The 21,817-nt window shown below is 44.2% G+C and overlaps 1 protein-coding gene across 3 annotated transcripts in view; it reads left to right on the top strand.

Moving 5' to 3' along the window:
• Positions 1–21,817, top strand: part of BCKDHB (branched chain keto acid dehydrogenase E1 subunit beta) — a 297,162-nt gene that overhangs the window by 113,113 nt on the left and 162,232 nt on the right. Inside the window, exon 10 of one of the 3 annotated variants that reach the window (XM_077812743.1) lies at positions 5,551–5,776. The exons of the other annotated variants lie outside the window; for them this stretch is intronic. Coding sequence (XP_077668869.1) covers positions 5,551–5,718 — 168 coding nt within the window. The 3' untranslated portion in view covers positions 5,719–5,776. Of the gene's footprint in view, positions 1–5,550; positions 5,777–21,817 lie in introns of those variants that run through there. 3 annotated transcript variants of the gene reach the window in all.

A 21,817-nucleotide genomic window follows, 5' to 3' on the forward strand; every position in this document is an offset into this window, starting at 1 on the left:
GGACACAGTTGGCAATGGGCTTTGTTGCAAGGATAGGTTCCTGGGTTAGTGGTTCTGTTGTGTGGTATGTGGTTGTTGGTGAGTATTTGCTTCAGGTTGGGGGGCTGTCTGTAGGCAAGGACTGGCCTGTCTCCCAAGATTTGTGAGAGTGTTGGGTCATCCTTCAGGATACGTAGATCCTTAAGTAGCTGGTCTGGGTAGATGCTTGAGGAAGAGGAAAAGAGAGAGGCATACTTCCCCCAGTCCTTTGGAGCAGCGTTGTGGCTGCTACATAGAACCTACTTCATTTCCATAAATGCAATCAGATAAACATTACAGACAGTAGCTTCTCCTCTCTCTAAACCATGGAATAAAATTAAATCTACAATACCCCAGTTAACTTACAAATATTAGCTATACATCAGCCTGGGTAACAAGGTAGGTCTTGCTGCATTCCCTGAATGTCAAAAGATTTGGGCTATTTTAAACCAAGTAGGGCAGTAAGCTAATATAGTGTTTACGTTTCAAAGGCTGCTTGAATGCTGACATTTTTGTATACCTTTAATTTAAGGCTCTGTTCTATTCCCTATTATTTTAAGATGTGGCATTCAAAATATAGAGGGATATAAATTAATGTTGATAAAATGGGTTCAAAATAGTAATAGATTTTAATCTGGTCAATCTGCACTAGGCAAATTGTCCATCTTTCCAGTTCTAGATGTTTATAAGGACTTATTGGTAGGAGTAAAGACTTGCTCATACATTTCACTCATTTATGATGCATAACTGACATTAACAGTGTCCTCAAATATCTGACTGAGACCCCCTCATAGATTAATTAACCTGATAGAATAATAATTCTGTTCAGAGGATATATATACTTGAGATTCAATATTGATATTAATTCTTCAATCTCTTTAAAGATAAAAGCTGTTTTAAAAAATGTGACAAAGCAAATGATCTTGAAATATTAAAACAAGGTGGAAAAACAATGTATGATAATTACTAACATACGAATAGCAGTCAAGTATCCAAATATAGTAAACCTATCTCCAACTATATATCTCACACCTTTACTGCCCTCTAAAGCTGAACACTCAGAGAAGTAAAAAGAAAAGGAGTACGTGTGGCACCTTAGAGACTAACCAATTTATTTGAGCATAAGCTTCCGTGAGCTACAGCTCACTTCATCCGATGAGGTGAGCTGTAGCTCACGAAAGCTTATGTTCAAATAAATTGGTTAGTCTCTAAGGTGCCACACGTACTCCTTTTCTTTTTGCGAGTATAGACTAACATGGCTGTTACTCTGAACTCAGAGAAGTGTGGTCCATATTAACAATACTGCAGTGTCTTTGTGCTGGCCTGCCTGTGCATAGCAGCAGTAAACCCTTTCTGCGGCACAAAGTACTTCCTCTCCACCCCTTTAGCAATGGGTGGTATTGAGGCCGGGTCTGCTAGAGCACCTTAGTGGTGTTCTGGATAGTTCTTATCAGGGACAAGGCCACCTTAGATGGACCCTCCAGGGCAAGGATGTCCACTATCAGGTCGACTCCCCTGTGACCTCCTCCGCCTGGAGGTTTAGGTTTAGAGCCACCCTCCTAAGAAGGTCCTGGTGCCCCCTGGTATCCATTGCCGGTAGGGTGGTGGTGGTGTCCGCCAGTGCCTCGTCCGGCGAGCAGGAAAACAGATAAGTGGAGATTTCCCTTTGTGCAAAATGAACCTTCTGGTAGCATAGGGTTTCCATAACAGTGCTTGATCCTCCTGATCCCAGCCTTGAAATATGGGACATGGCTCAGGAGAAAGGATTTCCTGCCTGCTGTAGGGCTGTTTTGTAAACAGTATAAGCCTTTGTTTACATAGACAAGGTGTACTGTTTTAACTATACCAGTTGTTAAAGTGATGCTCCGTCCGGCCCCATTGTGTGGATGCAATTATGCTACTATAAAGGTGAAGGAGAATAAGCTGTATTGGTGTAAGATACCGTTTATCAGCTAAGCTGCATCCATATTAGGGGCTGTACCAGTATAACTATTTCAGTAAAAAAGCACACGCCTAACTAACATAGTTCATCCAAAATCTGTATGTGATGGCAGTGTGGAGTAGTGGATAGAGCATAGGACTGGGATTCATGCACTGAGTTCTATTCCCGGCTCTGCCACTGGCCTGCTGAGTGAACATTAGGCAAGTCACTTCACCTCTGTGCCTCAGTTTCCCTGTTTCTAAAACAGGGATGATACCTTACTGTTTACATTAAGATCTACTGAGCTCTAGAAGAGTTAAGTATTTTTATTTATTTATTTACTAGGTATGCTCTGATATACCATGCTCTAATGCTGGGGACTACCATATTCTAATATTTTGGCCAGCCAGTTCCTGAATCAAATGTAAAGCACTTTTGCCCTGCATCCCCTCCGGCACCAAGTGCAGCTCAGATGCAGTCCAGAATCTGGTCCTGTGTGTTTAAAGGGTAATTTACTTTGAACTTAAAAAATTGGTTAGAAAACTTACGGCCAAGTTTTGCCATATGTGTAGGCTACTCCTGTTGACTTCGCTGACAAAGTAGTTAAAGGCTCATTGAGGGCAGAGGGAGTTAAGGGTACTTAACACCTCATTAGATCTGACCTTCCTGCATAATATAAAATGACTTTTCATTTGTAAGTGTGTGGAAGTCAATGGGCAAACTCATTAGCCAGAAAAAGTAGAATAAAGGTCCCATTCTGTCCAAATCCCTTTCCTCAGGGTTGGTTTTATTTTCAAATGAGTTCAAAACAAGAGCAACATAAATGAAAACACCTGGAAACTATTAGAGACCTATAGCATGTCCCTTATGTCCCTGAAGAATTAGTCTTCTTTTTCCCCTTAAAACAGGGTCTCATATGTCCTCCTTCTAGGCTTTGTAGCCCTCTACCTGGCTACTGTGGAGAGACCCATATTAAGGGCTAGTTTACACTAGAATTGCAACAGCGGCACAGCTGTACCGATGTAGCTGCATCACTGTAGTTCTGCTACTGCAGATGCTCTATGCCAATGGGAGAGAGCTCTCCCGTCAAAATAATTACTCTACCTCCCCAAGCGGTGACACCTATGCTGGTGGGAGAGCTTCTCCCGCCGACATAGCACTGTCCACACCAGGGGGTGGCTTTTTCACACCCCCGAGTGACATAAGTTATACCAAAGTAAGCTCCAGTGTGTACAAGCCCAACGTTGGTGTAACAGTGCAACGTGTCACCTGCTGTACGCGTTCCTGCCCTTCCCTCTCATACACAAAGTCCTCCTCAAGGCACGCTGGGACAGGGCTTCCTTGATCCTCATAGCACTAGTGTGGCCCCGCTAGCACAGGTTCACCATGCTGTTGAACCTATCAGTGGACAGACCAGTAACCCTTCCCATGTGCCTGACCCTCCTCACACAAGACCATGGCCATCTTCAGCACCCCAACCTGGAGTCGCTCCTCCTCACGGCGTGGAAACTCCATGGTTGAACTCACTAGAGCTCCAGTGTTTGGATTCAGTTAGGGAAGTTCTGTGGGGCAGTAAGAAACTCTCCACTCGTGCCATGTACCTGGCAAAGTGGAAGCGGTTTTCCATCTTGTCTTTGCAGTTGGGCAGCCCTCCGCAGCAAGCGTCACTTCCCCTTGTTTTGGCCTACATACTGTACCTGAAGCAGCAGGGGTTGGCAATATCAAAGTGTACCTGGCTGCCAGTTCAGCCTTCCACCTGCTGGGGCATCGGGTAGGTCAGTCTCTGGGAATCCATGGTGGGACGGTTTCTCAAGGGCTTGGACAGGCTTTATCCCCAAGTGCGGCAGTCCATTCCCCAGTGGGACCTCAACCTGGTCCTGTCCCCGCTCATGAGGCCCCCTTTCGAGCCCACAGTGACCTGTCCTGTGTCCTACCTTTCCTGGAAGGTGGCCACAACCTCATTTCTGGTGGCCACAACCTCAGCCAGAAGGGTTCCCGAGCTCAGAGCGCTGACTTTGGAGCTCCCCTGTATGGTCTTTTATAAAGACATGGTGCAGCTACGCCCTCACCCTGTGTTTTTACCAAAGGGATTCTCCCAGTTTTATGTGAACCAGGACATATTTTTACCTGTGTTCTTCCCTAAGCCACATGCCAGTAACAGAGAGTGAATGCTCCATTCCCTGGACGTCAGGCATGCCCTAGCCTTCTACATTGAGCGCACAAAGCTGTTTTGTAAGTCACCACAGCTCTTTATTGCAATCGCAGAGGGAATGAAGGGGCTTCCCATCTTGTCCCAGTGCATTTCGTTGTGGATCGTGTCCTGCATCAGAACATGCTAAGAGCTAGCTAAGATTCCAGCCCCGCTGTTGACGGCACACTCCACAAGAGCACATGTTTCGTCTGCCACATTCCTTTCAGAGGTCCCTATCCAGGACATATGCAAGGCAGCAACGCGGTCTTCCATCCACACCCTAATGTCGCACTACGCCATCACCCAACAGGCGAGGGCAGATGCAATCTTGGGCTGGGCAGCCCTGCATTCAGCAACCAGATGAACTCCAACCCCTCATCCGGGGAAACTGCTTGTGAGTCACCTATTGGAATGCATGTGAGCAATCACTCAAAGAAGAAAAAATGGTTATCTACCTCTTGTAAACTGTTGTTCTTTGAGATGTGTTGCTCATGTCCATTCCAAATCCCACCCATCTCCCCTCTGTTGGAGAATTCTGGCAAGAAGGAACTGAGCAGACAGCGGGTTGACAGGGACCTATATACACCGCCATGAAGGCGCCACTCCAGGGGGCTCCACAGCTGACCTGACAGGTACTGCTAGGGGAAAAACCTTCTGAGATCATGCTTGTAGCACATGCATGCACCTATTGGAATGGACATGAACAACACACCTCAAAGAACAACAATTAAGAGAGGTAGGTAACCGTTTTCTCTCACAAAAAATAATGTTTGGGGCTTTAGTAGTTATTCAAGGTCATAGAAGTCACATAAGTTACAGTGAGAATGAGACATTTTATTTTTTGTCTGTATGGGCTACAGATACCCTTCTGACACACCATTTAAATTCAGAATGTACAGGTATGGACTTTGTGTTAATAATTATTGCTACTTAATCATTAAAAGTAGCATTAGGACTTAAATTTTCAATTTCACTATTTAAAATGAAGTCATTTAAGTAAGATTTGTTAAATAAGAAATCTCAAACTCTAGGAATTACTTAACATAACTAAAGCTTTTGGTGAGGGCTGGGAAAAAGTGGATTAAAACTGTTAGTGCTTTGGAGACAAGCAGCAACATGTCAGGAATTTTTCTTTGCAATGGCTGACTAGTTAATCTACCTTTTGAGATGTTGTTTCTAGTTGGGAACTTTTGTACAATATCAGTGATTTAAAAATACAGCATCAACAATTCTCTAGTTTCACAAAGTTGTACTTCACAGTGGCCACTGGAGGCCTCTCTTAAACCAACTTAAACAACTGGTTTGATTTGACTTTGCACTTGCTGACTACTGTCCTGTGAGGAACTCGGAGTGTGAAATTATGCTAAATAATAATTCAGAAAAAGCTGCTGCCTAATCTCGTTGCTTTAATTTTTTTCAGGTTTCAGGGCCAGATTTAGTTCTGAAATATGTTGTCGTCTGGGCCCTAAGGCACTTGTGGTGGAAAGTTTACCTGGAAGGGGTTGTCGGTGCATTCCCGGACAGCCTACATCAGCAGGGCTCTTGTGGAATCCCAGCCATAACTGAAAGCTATACTGTGGGAGGCTAAATGTGCACTCACTGTCTGCCCTGCTCATGGCAAATCCCTCTTCTGACCATGGCAAATCAAGCGTTCAGTTTGTAGAAAGTGCTGTTGACTCTCTGTCAGAATAAAAGCAAAGAATTTGCGTCACTGCTGCGTTTTTATGTAAAGTTTTACGAATCTTAGGTATTAGGTTTCTCATGAGATAAATACTTCATCTCTTGTTTGTATGCAGTGAAGAAAACTGTCCCTTGATTCTAAAATTGGTGTTGATCAGGTCTATTCATAGGTGTTATAGTAATACAAATAATAATATTAATCAGGATGTTGGTTTCTGATCAAAGATTACTCATTATTCAGCCTGAGAATAGCAAAAAGGTAAGATAAAATGTTATAAATATTGATAATGATGGCAAGAGAAATACTTTCACTTGTCTAATTAAGCTGTAACTCTATTTTATCCTGTGAGTTGCTTGTCACAGCAAATACTTACAAACATAAATGTGTTTGTATAGAAAGCATATTACCCAGATTTGAAGGCCATCCCTTAGTTGTTTGTAAGTTTAATTGTACAGTTTAATCTTTGTGAGCAATATTTAAATAACTGAAATTGCAGCTTTTCTACACATTAGTATTTGAATGATTTGCCAAATCTAATGAAAGCTTGGAGTGATATATATCTTCTAAACCTTGTATCAGAGTTTGTGTATATTTAGTCTCAAAGCTGATTATTTTTATAATGCTTATTGTTATTCTATGACCTAGGAAATTGTCTTCAAATCATAATCCCCCCCCCCCCCCAGAAAAGAATATATTTTTGTTTTACTTTTTATTTACTGGTTTTGTGGTTAGGTCTTAAGATGGTTTCTTTACACTATTAGTATGATGCTTTTATTTTAATATAATCTGACCCTTTGAAGAAATGAAGTTACTGTTCAGTTATTCAGTAGAAATTCTAATATATCAATAAATTAACAGAAGACTGTTGTGTGGTAGAAGGTATTCAGAAGCTGAATTTTTAGTGTATGTATTTTATATTAAATATTTGCTGCTACTTTATAAATCACAAAACCATTTAAAAATACTGTTTATTTTCCCAGGCACCATGACTTCAGGAAGCACATGTTTTCCTTCTACATTATCCTAGCCATGGATGCTTTCAAGCACTAGAGATTAGATTGGGTGGATTTTCTCTGTTCCAGAATTTTGAGTAATATGGGCTTAATCCAAAAACCATTCAAGCCAATGGAACAACTCCCAGTTTACTTCACTGGTCTTTGGATTAGACCCTACATGAGATTATCTGGTTGTTCTAAACGTGTTGATTTGTATTGAAATGTCTGTTTTAGTAGAAAGAAAAGGAGTACTTGTGGCACCTTAGAGACTAACCAATTTATTTGAGCATGAGCTTTCGTGAGCTACAGCTCACTTCATCGGATGCATACCGTGGAAACTGCAGTAGACATTATATACACACAGAGACCATGAAACAATACCCCCTCCCACCCCACTGTCCTGCTGGTAATAGCTTATCTAAAGTGATCATCAGGTTGGTCCATTTCCAGCACAAATCCAGGTAGACTGTTAAATCCAGACAAGGATTGAATCATCTCAGTGTTTTCTAATTGTGGGCACCCAATTCTCCCCAGCACCACCACAGGCACAGTAGTTAAAACTGCAAGCTTTGGGCATGAAGTGAGGTTGAGAATGTTCAGGTGAATTGGGTCATTGGCAGAAGGTGAGATCATTTAGCATTTTCAAGTGTGCTTCTTAGATAGTAGAGTTATGCAATACATAACCCTGAAGAGTTGTGTTACTTACATAATTGATTGCACATCATTTCTAAAGATGTTATTTTTTAAATCCTTCCAGTCTCTAGGCTGCTTATAGCATTGGTCAAAAAAGTGCCGAGAACATCCTTAGCGTTCCTTGTCATTCTCTCCTTTTGAATTGGCTGTACCAAAAAAATTGTAAACTAAGCTGAAGCCTTGTGGATCTGTTGGTTAATAGTATCAGAGGGGTAGCCGTGTTAGTCTGCATCCACAAAAACAACGAGGAGTCCGGTGGTACGTTAAAGACTAACAGATTTATTTGGGCATAAGCTTTCGTGGGTAAAAACCCACTTCAGATGCATGGAGTGAAAAATTAGTTTTCAAATGATTTGTAGCTCTGCAGTTTCCCTTTGAAGTCTGTTTTTGAAGTTGTTTTGTTGAAGGATGGCTACTTTTAAATCTGTTGTTGACTGTCCAGGGAGACTGAAGTGTTCTCCTACTGGCTTTTGTTTGTCACCATTCCTGATGTCTGATTTGTGTCCTTTTATTCTCTTATGTAGAGACTGTCCGGTTTGGCCAATATACATGGCAGAGGGGCATTGCTGGCACATGATGGCATATATCACATTAGTAGATGTGCAGGTGAATGAGCCCCTGATGGTGTGGCAGATGTGGTTGGGTCCTCTGATGTTGCTAGAGTAGACATGGACAGAGTAGGCAACGGGGTTTGTTATAGGGATTGGTTCGTGGGTTAGTGTTTCTGTGATGTGGTGTGTAGTTGCTGGTGAATATTTGCTTCAGGTTGGAGGGCTGTCTGTAAGCAAGAACTGGCCTGCCTCCCAAGGTCTGTGAGAGTGAGGGATCGTTTTCCAGGATAGGCTGTAGATCTCTGATGATGTGCTGGAGAAGATATAGCTGGGGGCTGTATGTGATGGCCAGTGGTGTTCTGTTATTTTCCTTGTTGGACCTGTCCTGTAGTAGGTGACTTATGGGTACCCATCTTGCTCTGCCAATCTGTTTCCTCACTTCCCCAGGTGGGTATTGTAGTTTTAAGAATGCTTGATAAAGATCTTGTAGGTGTTTGTCTCTGAGGAATTGGAGCAAATGTGGTTGTATCTTAGGGTTTGACTGTAGACAATGGATCGTGTGATGTGTACTGGATGGAAGCTGGAGGCATGTAGGTAAGAATAGTGGTCAGTAGGTTTCCGGTATAGGATGGTGTTTGTGACCATCACTTATTTGCACTGCAGTGTCCAGGAAGTGGATCTCATGTGGTTAATGTGGCTCTGGACCGAAACGGTCAAGATAATTGTGATTTTTGTGTTTAACCTTATCTGTTAATGCAAAGAGGAAGAAAATAGTTCACAGGTTGATTGTTCTCTTCAGTAAGAAATTATGGGCTCGATTCTTCTGTCCACTGAGCATTGCTGAAAGGTGGGGACAGCCAAATGCTAGCACTGGGCACTTGCAATTTGCTATACATTTGTGTAGAGAGACTTCTGGAGAGGGTGCAGTCGTGCACCCACAAATGTCAGCTATACGAGTGCTTAACAGTGTGAGCGAACGTTGACACCTGCACTGAAATGAGCACTCCTGAGCAGGAGGGAAAGCACTAGAGGTAGGAGACGGAGATGGGGTGGCCAAAGCACAGTGCCCAAATGCAATCCTGTGAAGGCAAACTCCATGGAAAGGATTTTCATTTGTCTACTCCACTTGGGAGTAGTAGTTTTCTCAAGTGTGCTCCAGAGCTGCACTTTGAAGAACCTGAGAGCCGGGGTAGCCCTGAGGGCCAGCCGCTAATACCAAAATATGTCTAAGTATTCTAAGGGAATGATATTTATTTCCCACAGGCAGCTGTTCAATGCTTATGACGTACAATTGTGCTTTTGCTGGCCCACCAACTTGAAGTTCCCACTCCCCTCAGCTTACTTCACCTTATTGGATTGTGACAAATGGAACATCAAGCTTAGCAATCATGACTGTGCACTCTCATTGCACCCACCAAAGGCACCCTCCTAGTATTGAACCCGGTAGTTGCAGTGCAGGTATCTCAGGATCAGAATTACATATGCCTTGGCCAGAAGCTACTGTTCTCTACCGTTTCACACTGCTTCTAAGGTTTTGTGGTAAATCAATGCCTATATCTATAAAATGACATTATAGTTGTACCACTTGTGCTATTAGAGTTAAGTTTGTCACTGTTTCCATTGTAAACTCCTATTTTGGGTTTAATAAAAAGTACGCTCCAGGCTACTAGGCTTACAAGGGCAGCACTCTAGAACTATTTTTTTAAAGTAGACTGCCACTTTTGAGCCAGGAGTGTGGAATATTAAAATTTTGATGATTCAGATTACTATTTGAGTTATAGAAATGCAAAAAGGCTTTGAGTTGAAACCTTGCAGACCATTAATACACTTCTGGCTGCTTTAGGAAAAATTTTTAAAATGATTGAGTTGTTTAAACTAAGATCAGTGTGGTGGGGCAGTGCCCCACTCCCATGCCAGATTGGGCTACAACAGGCCAGAGTGGCTGCGCAAGGCGGCAGCCAATCAGGGAGGGCCTGTTAGAGAGCCAGTCAGGGCCAGTATGACAGCCAGCCAATCAGGGCTAGGCTAGGCCCTATGTAAAGGCTGCCCAGAAAGGGAGCAGGCAGTCTCTCCCAGACCTTCAGAGGGTGAAGGTCTGTCTCCTGTGTGAAGGGACTAGCACCAGGGACAGCGCAGGCTGGGAGAGCAGAAGGGAACTCCTGTCCGGTACTGGGCTGCGGGCCCTGAGAAAAAGGGCCTAGCCGGTGCAAAGGGGCCGAAGGGAAATGGCCCAGGGCAAGAGATGGACAAAGGGAGAGAAGGAGGGCAGACAGGAAGGCTGCCGCCAAAGGGTCCCTGGGTTGGGACCCAGAGTAGAGGGCGGGCCTGGGTCCCCTTCCCCCTTGCACTTCCACCTGGCCATTTGGAGTGGCCATCATGGACTGCACCAGACCCCTGCCAAAAGGGGTTAGACTTTGGGGTGTGATTGGCCATTGTGGCGGGGGCAAAGAGAAGGACTGCTGATAACACCAAACCCCCAGAAGGGGTTGAGAGCGGAGCAGTGGGTACTGCTGGAGGGCAGCGTCCTGAAGAGGACGCCGCAAGCTGGGAGCAACGTGGGTCGAGATGCCAGTCTAGGGCGAGAGACGGATGGGACACCACCGGTAGCTCAGCTCATGCGGAGCGCCCTCTAATTCTCAGAGTGAACAGCAGGAGGCGCTGCGGTGGTGAGTCCCAACCCTGTCACAATCAGTTTTGTACATGGGTGCTTAATTTAACCTCCTCCCCCAATAGAAATTCCATAGGAGTTTTTAACATTGAAATTTTCAGGTCTAGTCTTTCGTGGATCTATTTACAAATTGTGCATAAGGAAGGATTATGCCTGAGTACAGAGAGCGATATGCATCTGTACATAATTCCTGTCACACAGGTAATGTAGTCTGTGGGTTAGTGGGAAAAGAGATTGATCTTCCAGATCAGTAAAAGTTTTTTTTTAATAATTATAATGTATCAATAAACAGCAATCTGAGCAGCACTTACATAACATGTCATGATGGTGCCAGGCCAGAGTCAAAAATCTATTTTTATAGACAGGTATCTATATGTGTGTTTGGCTTTTCTTTTTTTCATTTGCACTAGAACTGGTTGAAAATTTTGATGAAAAATAGAGCAACATTTTTGTGATTAAACAAAAGAAGAAAGGGGTCCTAATCCTTATCTGGGTCTCTGGATAATGAGGAGACCGTGTGGACCAGCTAAGGAAGGAATTATGTGAGGGGAGGTGGGTGTTTTGGGAAAAACTCAGGAAGCTTTTCGTTGATATTCAGCCTATGCTTTGTGTTCTAATTTCATCCTGTTATTTTGGGTGGAATAAATTGGCTTAATTTGTAATAAATTATTCTCCCTACATGGCATTTCCACTCCTGAGATATCTGTAGATGTTTGTCGTCTTCCCCTATAATAGTAATTACTAAGTCAAACTACACTTATTTAAATGTTAGTACTTTCCTTATTAGTCATGACTCCAGTTTAACAGTAATCCCTGGAGTCAGTGGATGTAAAAGGGCTATTAACCTTTATGACTCTGACCCAAGTGATGTAGTCTAGTTTAAAAATATATTCATAGTATTGAAATTGTGTTATGCTGGATAATTGCTTAATGGCATTTTCTTAGTTTAATGTAAGTGTTTTTTCTTAATTTAGCAATAAGTATTGATGAGCCTACTGTGAGGACAGTCTGAACTGTTGATGATTATGTTACATAAAACATAGGAACGTTGAAGCCTTTTAAGATCTATTATCAAATCCAAGACTAATTGGTACTACCCATGAATATAAAATTTATCTTATCGTTATGATACTTTATTTTATTACCAGTGAAGAACATTTATGTATGATAATACTTAGCACTATATCTTACAAAAGAGTATCTTTGTCTTTACAAGAGTGAATGAGGAAGATGCACATTGGTGAACATTTTACTTGCAATAAAACAGAAACAGATAATTAGAATACTAAAGACAATGAAAATTACCCTCTTGCTGGGTATGCAATTACACATAATGGGGAAAAAGGACAAATGTTACTTTCATGCTCAATTGAGAATTGGGCATACAGGGAAAAAAGACTTCTGATTGTATTTTGTCACATTATGTCCACATTATTAATTATTATTATTATTTATTTTTTGGTCCCAGTTACAGGACAAACTACTTCATCTTGTAATCATTGCATAACCATGTTAGTGTAAATACTTTTGCCATACCACAGACTTACCTGATTTTATATTTAATACTGCGCAGGCATTGTCTCATATCCAGAATACTTAACATATAAATAAAAAGATACATTGACATATATTACATTGCAAACTCAATACAAAGCAAAATGATCAAGAATCCTGGTTCCTATATAATAACATTCTTTCTAATTGAATAATTACATAAAGATTTTAAAATTCTCTGCACAGGGTTGTAAGTTACCAGTTCACAAACACAGTGGAAATGCACTGATGGTCATTTGTCAGGCACCATTTTACCGAAGCCATGGTAGCCACCTGGAGTGGCAGGTGGCATTTTACATCCTAACATTTTCAAATGATCATTTTCTTGAGCCAACATGAAGAGTGTGTATAAGGCACAAGTCAGTGTCTCCATGTTATAAATACTCTTCAGGACACTTGTATGCAGTAGCATGTTGTCCATGGTACTGTACAGAGAGACTGAGGGGACGGTCCCTGCCCCCAGTAGCTTGAAATCTAAGGGACCAACTCTGCATTTGAGTCAACAGGACTTGGAGGCTCTCAATAACTCGCAGGAAGTGGTCCGAAACTTGCAAGATCACAATCCAAATGCTAATCTTACATCTCACGCCTAGTATTCTACATTGTTCTCTGCTGCTTTCGCTCTACCGGTGGTGCCAGCCTTGACATTCTATTCCTCTACCTTCTTTCTAGCTGCCCTTACGCTTGGAATACTTTCTTGTTCGGTTGTGCCAGGCCACTATGCTCTCTTAATTCAAATAGTTCATTCAGATAAATCTCTTATAACAGGCCTACAATAATTTTTTTAATATTAGCGACTATAAAATATTTTAAAAACTCTAGTAATTTAACCACCAGGACATGTACACAACTAGTTTAGTAACTGCATGATTTTGAAGATATTTCTTCCTTCTTCATATCCTCTTCCTACTATTCATTATCTCCACAGATCACATCACATCTGACATTTAGATTGTTTACTCTTCCATCAGGGAGCTTGTCTTTCCATTTGTGCTGTGCACACCTATGGGTGCTTTCAGATACAGGGATAGATGACATGGGGCAAGGTGGAGCAAGAGAGGTTTTACATAAATGAGATTATGAGGTGGGTTGAGTTGTAATGTACATGCCATGTTTCCTTTTTTACCCTTTTAATAGGTTGGCATGAAATCCATGGAGAAACTATAATGGAAAAGATTTAAATAGCTGAACAGTAAGTTACATGTAATGTATGTTAATATTGCTCATCTCTCTGTCACTGCAATAGGAATATTTTGTGGCAGAGCTGACCAAACTTTCAATGAAGTATATATGCACTTGGAACATAACATTTTAAAAAACAAACAGTATACCATTCAGGGACCAATCTCCGAATATTATTTGTATATTGTACTATGTGCAAGGTTAGGCTTTATGGCAGCAGATAGTGCTAATTTGAATATCTCCCCATGAACAGTATAAATGTGTGACACCATTGTCACTGGAAACTAACATCCACATGTACAGTAACCTCTTCCATGCTGTATTGCCATATAAAACATACAGATCAGAGGCCTCCTCACAAGGTAGTTTCTCTCAAATGCAATACCCAAGAAATCAAGTGACCATATTTTTCAAAATAAAAAATGGAGACACTTTTTTGTGGGTCACAATATAACAATACAGAAGACAAAAGCCTTTAAAAAAAAGGATGCTGATGTCACATCAGCTGCTGAATCAACAGACACACCTCTTTCTCGAGTGGAGGATTTTTTTCCCTTAGGAACACTGTTTTGAATGAGTTTATCTCAAAATACTGAACAAGTCTCACTGGTCCCTTCCGGCCTTGGAATCTATGTGATCACCACCTCTATAACACCAGCCATAGAACGTCCCTCAAAATAATTCCTGGATTAAGTATATCTTTCAGAAAAATATCCAATCTTGATTTAAAAATTCAGTGATGGAGAACCCACCATGACCCTCGGTAAATTGTTCAAATGGTTAATTACTCTTACTGTTAAAAATGTACACCTTGTGACTCTTCATGCTGAACAAGAGAACAGCTTCGATAATATCTGTATTAATTTGACTTTTCACTCCAAACACTATTTGGCACACTGAACACATCTTTCACTGGGCTGTTTGTCCTGGTATACAGAGGGAATTCTACTCAGAACAGCAATATATATTGAGTACCCATTAAAAAAAGGTTTGATTGATGAAAATGAAAAGCCAGGACATTTCCGGGGGCCAAGAGAAGTCCATGGCGCACTGACATTTTGTGGAAAAACTGGGACTATCTCAGTAAAACCAAGACGTGGATTACTTTACAATATCTTTGTAACACTAAATACCTTTCTCATGATTAAGGATATGATCTGATCACGTAGGTTACGTGACTTTAACAGATGTCTCTGGCTTTTTCAGCTCCAGCTGTCAGCCCTTTGGGTGCGGCAGGACACAGAGAGGGAGCTCTACCTCCACCCCTGATTCACCTCAGCAGGCCACCCAGCCTGTAGGTCAGTCAACATCGACACCTTCCTGCCAAGTGCTGGCTCCTTCCCCAGAGACTAGTGCAGGCGCCTTCCATGGGGGCCCATTCCTTAGTTCCTGCCTAGGGCCCCAACATGTCTAATGCCAGCCCTGAGCAACAATAACTCAGGTTGTTACATGTGGCCTTTGTGGAATTTCACACACAAAAGTCACCCATCTTTTAAAAGTGATTAATTTGAAGTAAGACTAGGAGAACAGCAGATCTACCAAGTGCAAATCAGCTTAGAAAGTTTTACTTACCCAAAGTGTGTGACTGTTGTATTGAAGAATTAAAGGAAAAGTTGCAGTCCTATTAAGGAATTAGCATTGTGGCAGACGAAACTACCATTGCTGAAGATAGGTATGTGCTTAACATTCTTGCTGTCCCTGTTCCAACAAGTAGTGATAATGCAGACACTTCAGATGCAGGTGAAGACAAGTTGGATGTTTTTTTATTCCATTGTGACATTTTGGAAGCAGTCAATTTTAAAACAGTCAGCAATGCAATAAGGGAAACTGCTGAAAAATTCGCAATACCATTTGATTGCATTACTGCATTTGTTACTGATAATGCCACATACATGGGGAAAGTTTGGGATTGAGGTTTAAAATCTTTGTTTTTAAATGCTATGTACCTTACATGCCTGGCACATTTGCTTAATCTTGTGGGTGATCTGTGGAGGAAGATACTTTTGAAAGTAAATTAATTCATTGTGGCTGTAAAACGTGCTTTCACTGCCTATCCTGCCGGAAAAGCCCAGTTACACATTTCTAATGGAAAGAGGGAAAAGTCCTTCCATCCCACCAACCCCCATAATAACCAAACGGAACAGCTGCTTCAATGCAGCTGAACATATTGAGGATTAATTTTCAATTTTTTACAGAGGAGACTGGTCGTAGTACTAGTTCAAATGTTCAAGAGATTGATTTTTGCCAATCTGAAGCAGTTATTGAAGACCTCCAGGCTCTAAAAGAGTTCGCAGGCCAAATCATGAACACACTTAGTTTATGAAGAGCCCTCAATTGTAAACAATATGCAAGTAATAAATGACATGCATGATTTTGCCTTGTGAGCAGAGAGCTCGTCTGGAATTATGTTGTTTGTAGGAACCCAAAGACTCATGTTACCTTGACAACCATGGGTAGACAGCTTTGCTGTATTTCCCTCTCTGGGTTCCATTGTATTTCCTCACAGAGATTCAGTAGTTTCTGGCAGGTTGATGTATTTCAATTGTTATTCCTCTGTGCAGAGCTGGCCTGAACATTTTTGGTTGTGCCTCAAAAATCCAAGGACATATGGCCATGAGTATTATATGTCCCAGAGTCCAAATTTTAAACCCTTTCGAAAAAATCAGTTTGCACATTGTTAGTAGAGACTAGTACTGGCCATGCTCATTCCAGCGGTTGCAGGGGCTAAGCAGGATTTTCCCTGCAATTGCTGCTGTGCCACCAGTCACAGGAATTGAAATCAGGGAGATTGTATTTCCTGTGGTCTCAATGGTACCTCTGCTTTCCCAAGAATTTTGTGGGTTTTGTCTATTTTTTTTTTTTCCTTCTGTGGAATGCCAAGTTTGAAAATATTGTGGGTCTATTTGAAAGTTGTATAATAGCCACTGGAAAAGGAATGGATATATGTTCTATTTCTTTATTGTCTAACATTCATGCTTTGATTCTGCAAATTAGAAGTTATAAGAGCATTTACTTTGTTCATATTTTCTAGAGTGGAGTAGTAGGAGAAGCTGGTAGGATGTTATAAACTCCTGTTTCTGATATGAAGTCTATGAGACAAGGTGGGACAAACTTCTGTTGATGAGAGAGCCTAGCTTTCGAGGTTACATAGAGCTTTTCTTAAGGTCTGGGAAATGTGTTCTGGGAGTACATCTACATGGGGATAAAAGCCCGTGGCATAAGGCTGTGGCCAGCCCAGGTCAACTGACAGGCTCACAGAGCTTGGCTGTGGGATTAAAAATTGCTGTGTCAATGTTTGGACTGGAGCCTGAGCTCTGGGACCTTCCACCCTCACAGGGTCCCTGAGCTTGGGCTTCAGCCTCAACCCACATGACTACACAGCATTTTCAGCCCAGGAGCCCAAGCCCCGCAAGACTGAGTCAGCTGACCTGGGCCAGCCGCAGGGGTTTTATCCCTAGGTAGACATACCCAAAGTGTCACAGCTAAATACAAGCTGGAACAGATTGTTTCGAATAAGTATACAAAACAATCACTCTATATCTGTCCTCTCAGTGGTTATCCTCAAAGGAAACCTGCTCAATGCCTTCAGATGATGAACCTGGGAGCTTAAATTCGTAAGTTTGCTAGACTGGATAAGACACTGGATTTATGGCTTATTTCAACAATCGATATCCCACTAACTAACCCTTCCCCCCAGCCTTTCTTCCCCCCCCTTATGACTGGAGAGGTGTTAAAGGGACAGTTCACTTTGAACGGTCCTTTGAAATATACGTTTACTTACACAAAACAATCTTTTCCACGTTGTATTTAGCTGTGTCCCTTTTGAGGCTATGTCTACACTACACCCTATGTCAGCATAATTTATATTGCTCACAGGTGTGAATAAACCACCCCCTGAGCGACATAACTTCTTCGAGTGCTTGTTCACGTCCATTCCACATTAGGTGTGCGCGTGCCACGTGCACGAGCATCGGAACCTTTTTACTTTAGCGGCTCCCGGCGGGCCCCCCGAGTGGCGCCACTGCACCGTGCATATATACCCCTGCCGGCCCGACCCCCTCCAGTTCCTTCTTACCGTCCGTAGTGGCGTTGGAACGACCTCTCTCGTAGAAGAGCAGTCCCCTAGCCTTTAGAGTAGCTGTTATCAGTTAGTTTACATACAGATTGTGGACACTTAAGTCATTAGGTGCTTGGAGGCCTCCAGCACCTGCCCTGGACTGCGGGGCATGCCGCAGGCTCACAGCTTCAAGGCTTGCGCCACGTGCCGCAAACCTATGCCAGTTAGTGACCCCCATGACTTGTGTCTACATTGCCTGTGGGACGGACATCAGACTGAAAGGTGTAGGATTTGCAAGGCGTTTAAGTCAAGGACAAGGAAAGAAAGAGACTTTCGCCTAAAGCAACTGTTGATGGAGGCCGCATTGCAGCCGCTGGGCCCGGAGCGCCCGACGCCGGCTCAGGCTTCCTCGGTGCGTAGTGCCCCGGAGCCGTCAGGAGACCTGCCAATGGCTAAGCACCGTAAACTGTCAGCCCCGGAGCGCCAGGCTAGGCCCCAGCACTGATCATCCTCCCCGGTGTGGCCCCCGGCACAGCCTAAAGGAAGGCGCGGTCGTTCCCCGCACAGGAGGCTGGTGCCTCCCAAGGCCCCGAGCGCTGACAAGAGCGGGAAGGCCGCGGTACTGGTGCTGACACAGGCGGTCCCGGCAGCACAAGCCCCACCGAGCCCAGACCTAAGTGAGCTCAGTGCGGACGATGGGCTCGAGGGCATAACATGCCTGGCACCTTTTGAGGCTGCAAAGGACCTCATCGAGCTATCGGCAGCGAGCCCCCTCCCGTATGGGGAGAACCCTCTGGCGTCCATGCCTCGGGTGCCGTCGAGGGGTAAGCCGGCAATGGTGTGCCGCTCAAGGACACCGTCCCGGCACCGTTCCCGGAGTTGGTCCCGGTTGAGCTCCGACACTGCAGACTCGCACTTGCCAGTGGCCCAGAAGGAGGTTGCGGCACCGGCAGCGGATCGACGTGAAGAAGCACCAGAAAGGGCATGCCGCTCTCTGGCACCGCCCAGAGACTGGCACCGGGAGGAGTCGAGACGGCCCTCGCCATAGGTCTCCCACAGACTGTCCTGGTCCAGGGAACACCGGCCCCGATCCCGGTCCCGGGGATACCGGTACTGCTCTCGGTCCTGCTCAGCCAGGAGGCGCTCGTTCTCCTGCTGGCGCAGATTGTTGGCACCGCCATGGCCTTTGCGATCAGTGTTGCCGCGGTCCGGCTCTGGCCGCTATAGCTACCTGCACCGGGGCCTGAAAAGCAGGGACCCTCAAGGGAGCTGGCAACCCAATGGGGGCCACCAGACCATTGGCCCTTCTGGACCCCCTGGGCCTATCAGGAGCGCCAAGGGGCCCCATCCAGGGCAAGTTACTTGGTGCAGCGGTCCTGGTCCCCTCACCGATGCCAGACTGTGCCGGAGGCAATAGTATCCAGGCCTCCAACATAGACCAGAGAGTCTGGCACCGAGCCCAGTGCCGTCCCATGGACTCCTGCCCCGGCCTGAGCTGGAGGCCCCTCCCACGGGAGATGAGGAACAGGAGGACCAACCAGAGGGGGTCGAGAAGCCGCTAACCAGATTAATAGGATTTAGGTGGCAAGGCTATGACAGATACAGAGGCAGCAGTGGGAGTGACCCATGTAGCGGAAGACACAATGAGGATGACTGGATGTGGAAGCTGTGGTATGTACATGATCATGGAAGGGACACCTGGTAAGAGTTTTGTCTGTATGAAATGCTGTCTGATAGAGCTGATGGAGGAAAAGATTCGAGGTTTGGAGATGCAGGTGGAAAGTCTGGTAGAGTTTAGGAAGGGGTTTGAGCAGATTACGGAGCGAAGACATGAGGTATCTGAAGGGAAAAGCTCAGACTTGCAGGTGGAATCAGGGCTGGGGAATTCTGAGGGGAGACTGGGTGAGGAAAGTGGTCAGTGGAAGCATGTGACTAAAAGAAACAGGCAGAGGAAAAAATGGACTAGTGAAGGAGAAATAGAGCTCAAGAATAGGTTTGCAGAGTTGGAAAATGAAGAAGGGGCTCAGCAGGTAGTCACTGAAGGTGGAAGGGCAAGGAAGAAGAGTAGAGTGGCTAGTCCTATAGGAAAAGGGGAAGAGTCAATGGAGATTACACCAAATATGAGCCCCAGGAGGATACAGGATGGGTTGAAGAGGATTACAAGGGAGAATAGGAATGGAAAGAACTTGCAGCCAGAGGGAACAGGGGATAGTCTGGAGAATAGCACGGTCACTAGGAAAAGGCAGGTCTATGTGATCGGGGACTCTTTACTGAGAAGAATAGATAGGCCTGTAACCAGAGCTGATCCAGAGAATAGGAGGGCGTGCTGTCTACTAGGTGCTAAGATACAGGATGTCGACCTGAGGTTGAAAAGGATTCTAAAGGGAGCAGGAAAGAATCCCCTAATTATCCTTCATGTGGGAACAAATGATACAGCTAGATTCTCACTGGAAAGTATTAAGGGAGACTATGCTAGGCTGGGGAAGATGGTTAAGGAAATCGAGGCTCAAGTGATCTTTAGTGGGATTCTGCCTGTTCCTAGAGAAGGGCAACAAAGGTGTGACAAGATTATGACTATCAACAGATGGCTTAGGCAGTGGTGCTCTAAGGAGGGCTTTGGGATGTATGGCCACTGGGAGGCATTCATGGACAGAGGACAGTTCTCTCGGGATGAACTTCATCTGAGTAGGGAAGGAAATAGACTTCTATGATGGAGGCTGGCACAACTGATTAAGAGAGCTTTAAACTAGGAATTTGGGGGAGATGGTTGGGACATGTCCAGGTAATCTCCACGCTGGATTTTAGCATTGAGAGGGAAGAAAACAAAGTAAGAAAGGATACAGCCGTGGGTAGGAGGAAGGGCAGTGTAGATACCAGTCTAATAGGTTATACTGGCTGTAGAATGACTGTGCCTAATAGGGTACAGAATGTGAGCGAGGCCAAACAGCAAAAATTAAGATGTTTGTACACCAATGCGAGGAGCCTAGGTAACAAAATGGAGGAACTAGAGCTACTGGTGCAGCAAGTGAAACCAGATATTATAGGGATAACAGAAACATGGTGGAATAGTAGTCATGACTGGACTACAGGTATTGAGGGGTATGTGCTATTTAGGAAAGACCAAAATAAAGGTAAAGGTGGTGGAGTAGCATTGTATATCAATGATGAGGTAGAATGTAAAGAAATAAGAAGCGATGGAATGGATAAGACAGAGTCCGTCTGGGCAAAAATTACATTGGGGAAGAAAACTATTAGAGCCTCCCCTGGGATAGTGCTTAGGGTGTGCTGTAGACCACTGGGATCTAGTTTGGATATGGATAGAGCCCTTTCTAATGGAGGAGGTAGTATGATGGGATAACATGGTTTTGGTAATATTCATGGTAAATAGGCCCAATGGCCTGTGATGGGATATTAGATGGGGTGGGATCCGAGTTACCCAGGAAAGAATTTTCTGTAGTATCTGGCTGATGAGTCTTGCCCATATGCTCAGGGTTTAGCTGATGGCCATATTTGGGGTCTGAAAGGAATTTTCCTCCAGGGCAGATTGGAAGAGGCCCTGGAGGTTTTTCGCCTTCCTCTGTAGCATGGGGCATGGGTCATTTGCTAGAGGATTCTCTGCTCCTTGAAGTCTTTAAACTACGATTTGAGAACTTCAATAGCACAGATATAGGTGTGAGGTTTTTTGTAGGAGTGGTGGGTGAAATCTGTGGCCTGCGTTGTGCAGGAGGTCAGACTAGATGATCATAATGGTCCCTTCTGACCTAAATATCTATGAATCTATGAGCCTCCTCGTCTTCCCCTGATGAGGCGATGACGGGTACAGAGGTGTCCGGCCCTCCACCGATAGACCATAGAGCCCACCAGGAACTGCTGCGCAGAGTTGCCCAAAATTTGGGGTTATAGGCCCAGGAGACAGTTGAGCAGGAGGACCCCCTGGTGGACATTTTGAGCCTCGAAAGTCCATCCAGAATAGCGCTCCTGCTCATTAAGACCATCCAGTCTAACTATAAGACTATATGGCAGACCCCAGCCTCCAGCGCTCCAACGGCTAAAGGAGTGGAGCGTAAATACTTTGCCCCATCTAAGGGCTATGAGTTCCTGTTCTGCCACCCAAGTCCATGCTCTCTAGTGGTTTCAACGGTGAACGAAAGGGAGCACCATGGTCAGCAGGCCCCGGCCCCTAAGGCCAAGGAGGCAAAACGCCTTGGCCTTTTTGGTAGAAAGGTGTACTCCTCTGGGGGCCTTCAGTTAAGGATTGCTAACCAGCAGGCCATTCTCAACGGGCACAATTTCAACTCCTGGGCGG

This window comes from Eretmochelys imbricata, chromosome 3 (assembly GCF_965152235.1).
Source record: "Eretmochelys imbricata isolate rEreImb1 chromosome 3, rEreImb1.hap1, whole genome shotgun sequence".
Lineage (NCBI taxonomy): Eukaryota > Metazoa > Chordata > Testudines > Cheloniidae > Eretmochelys > Eretmochelys imbricata.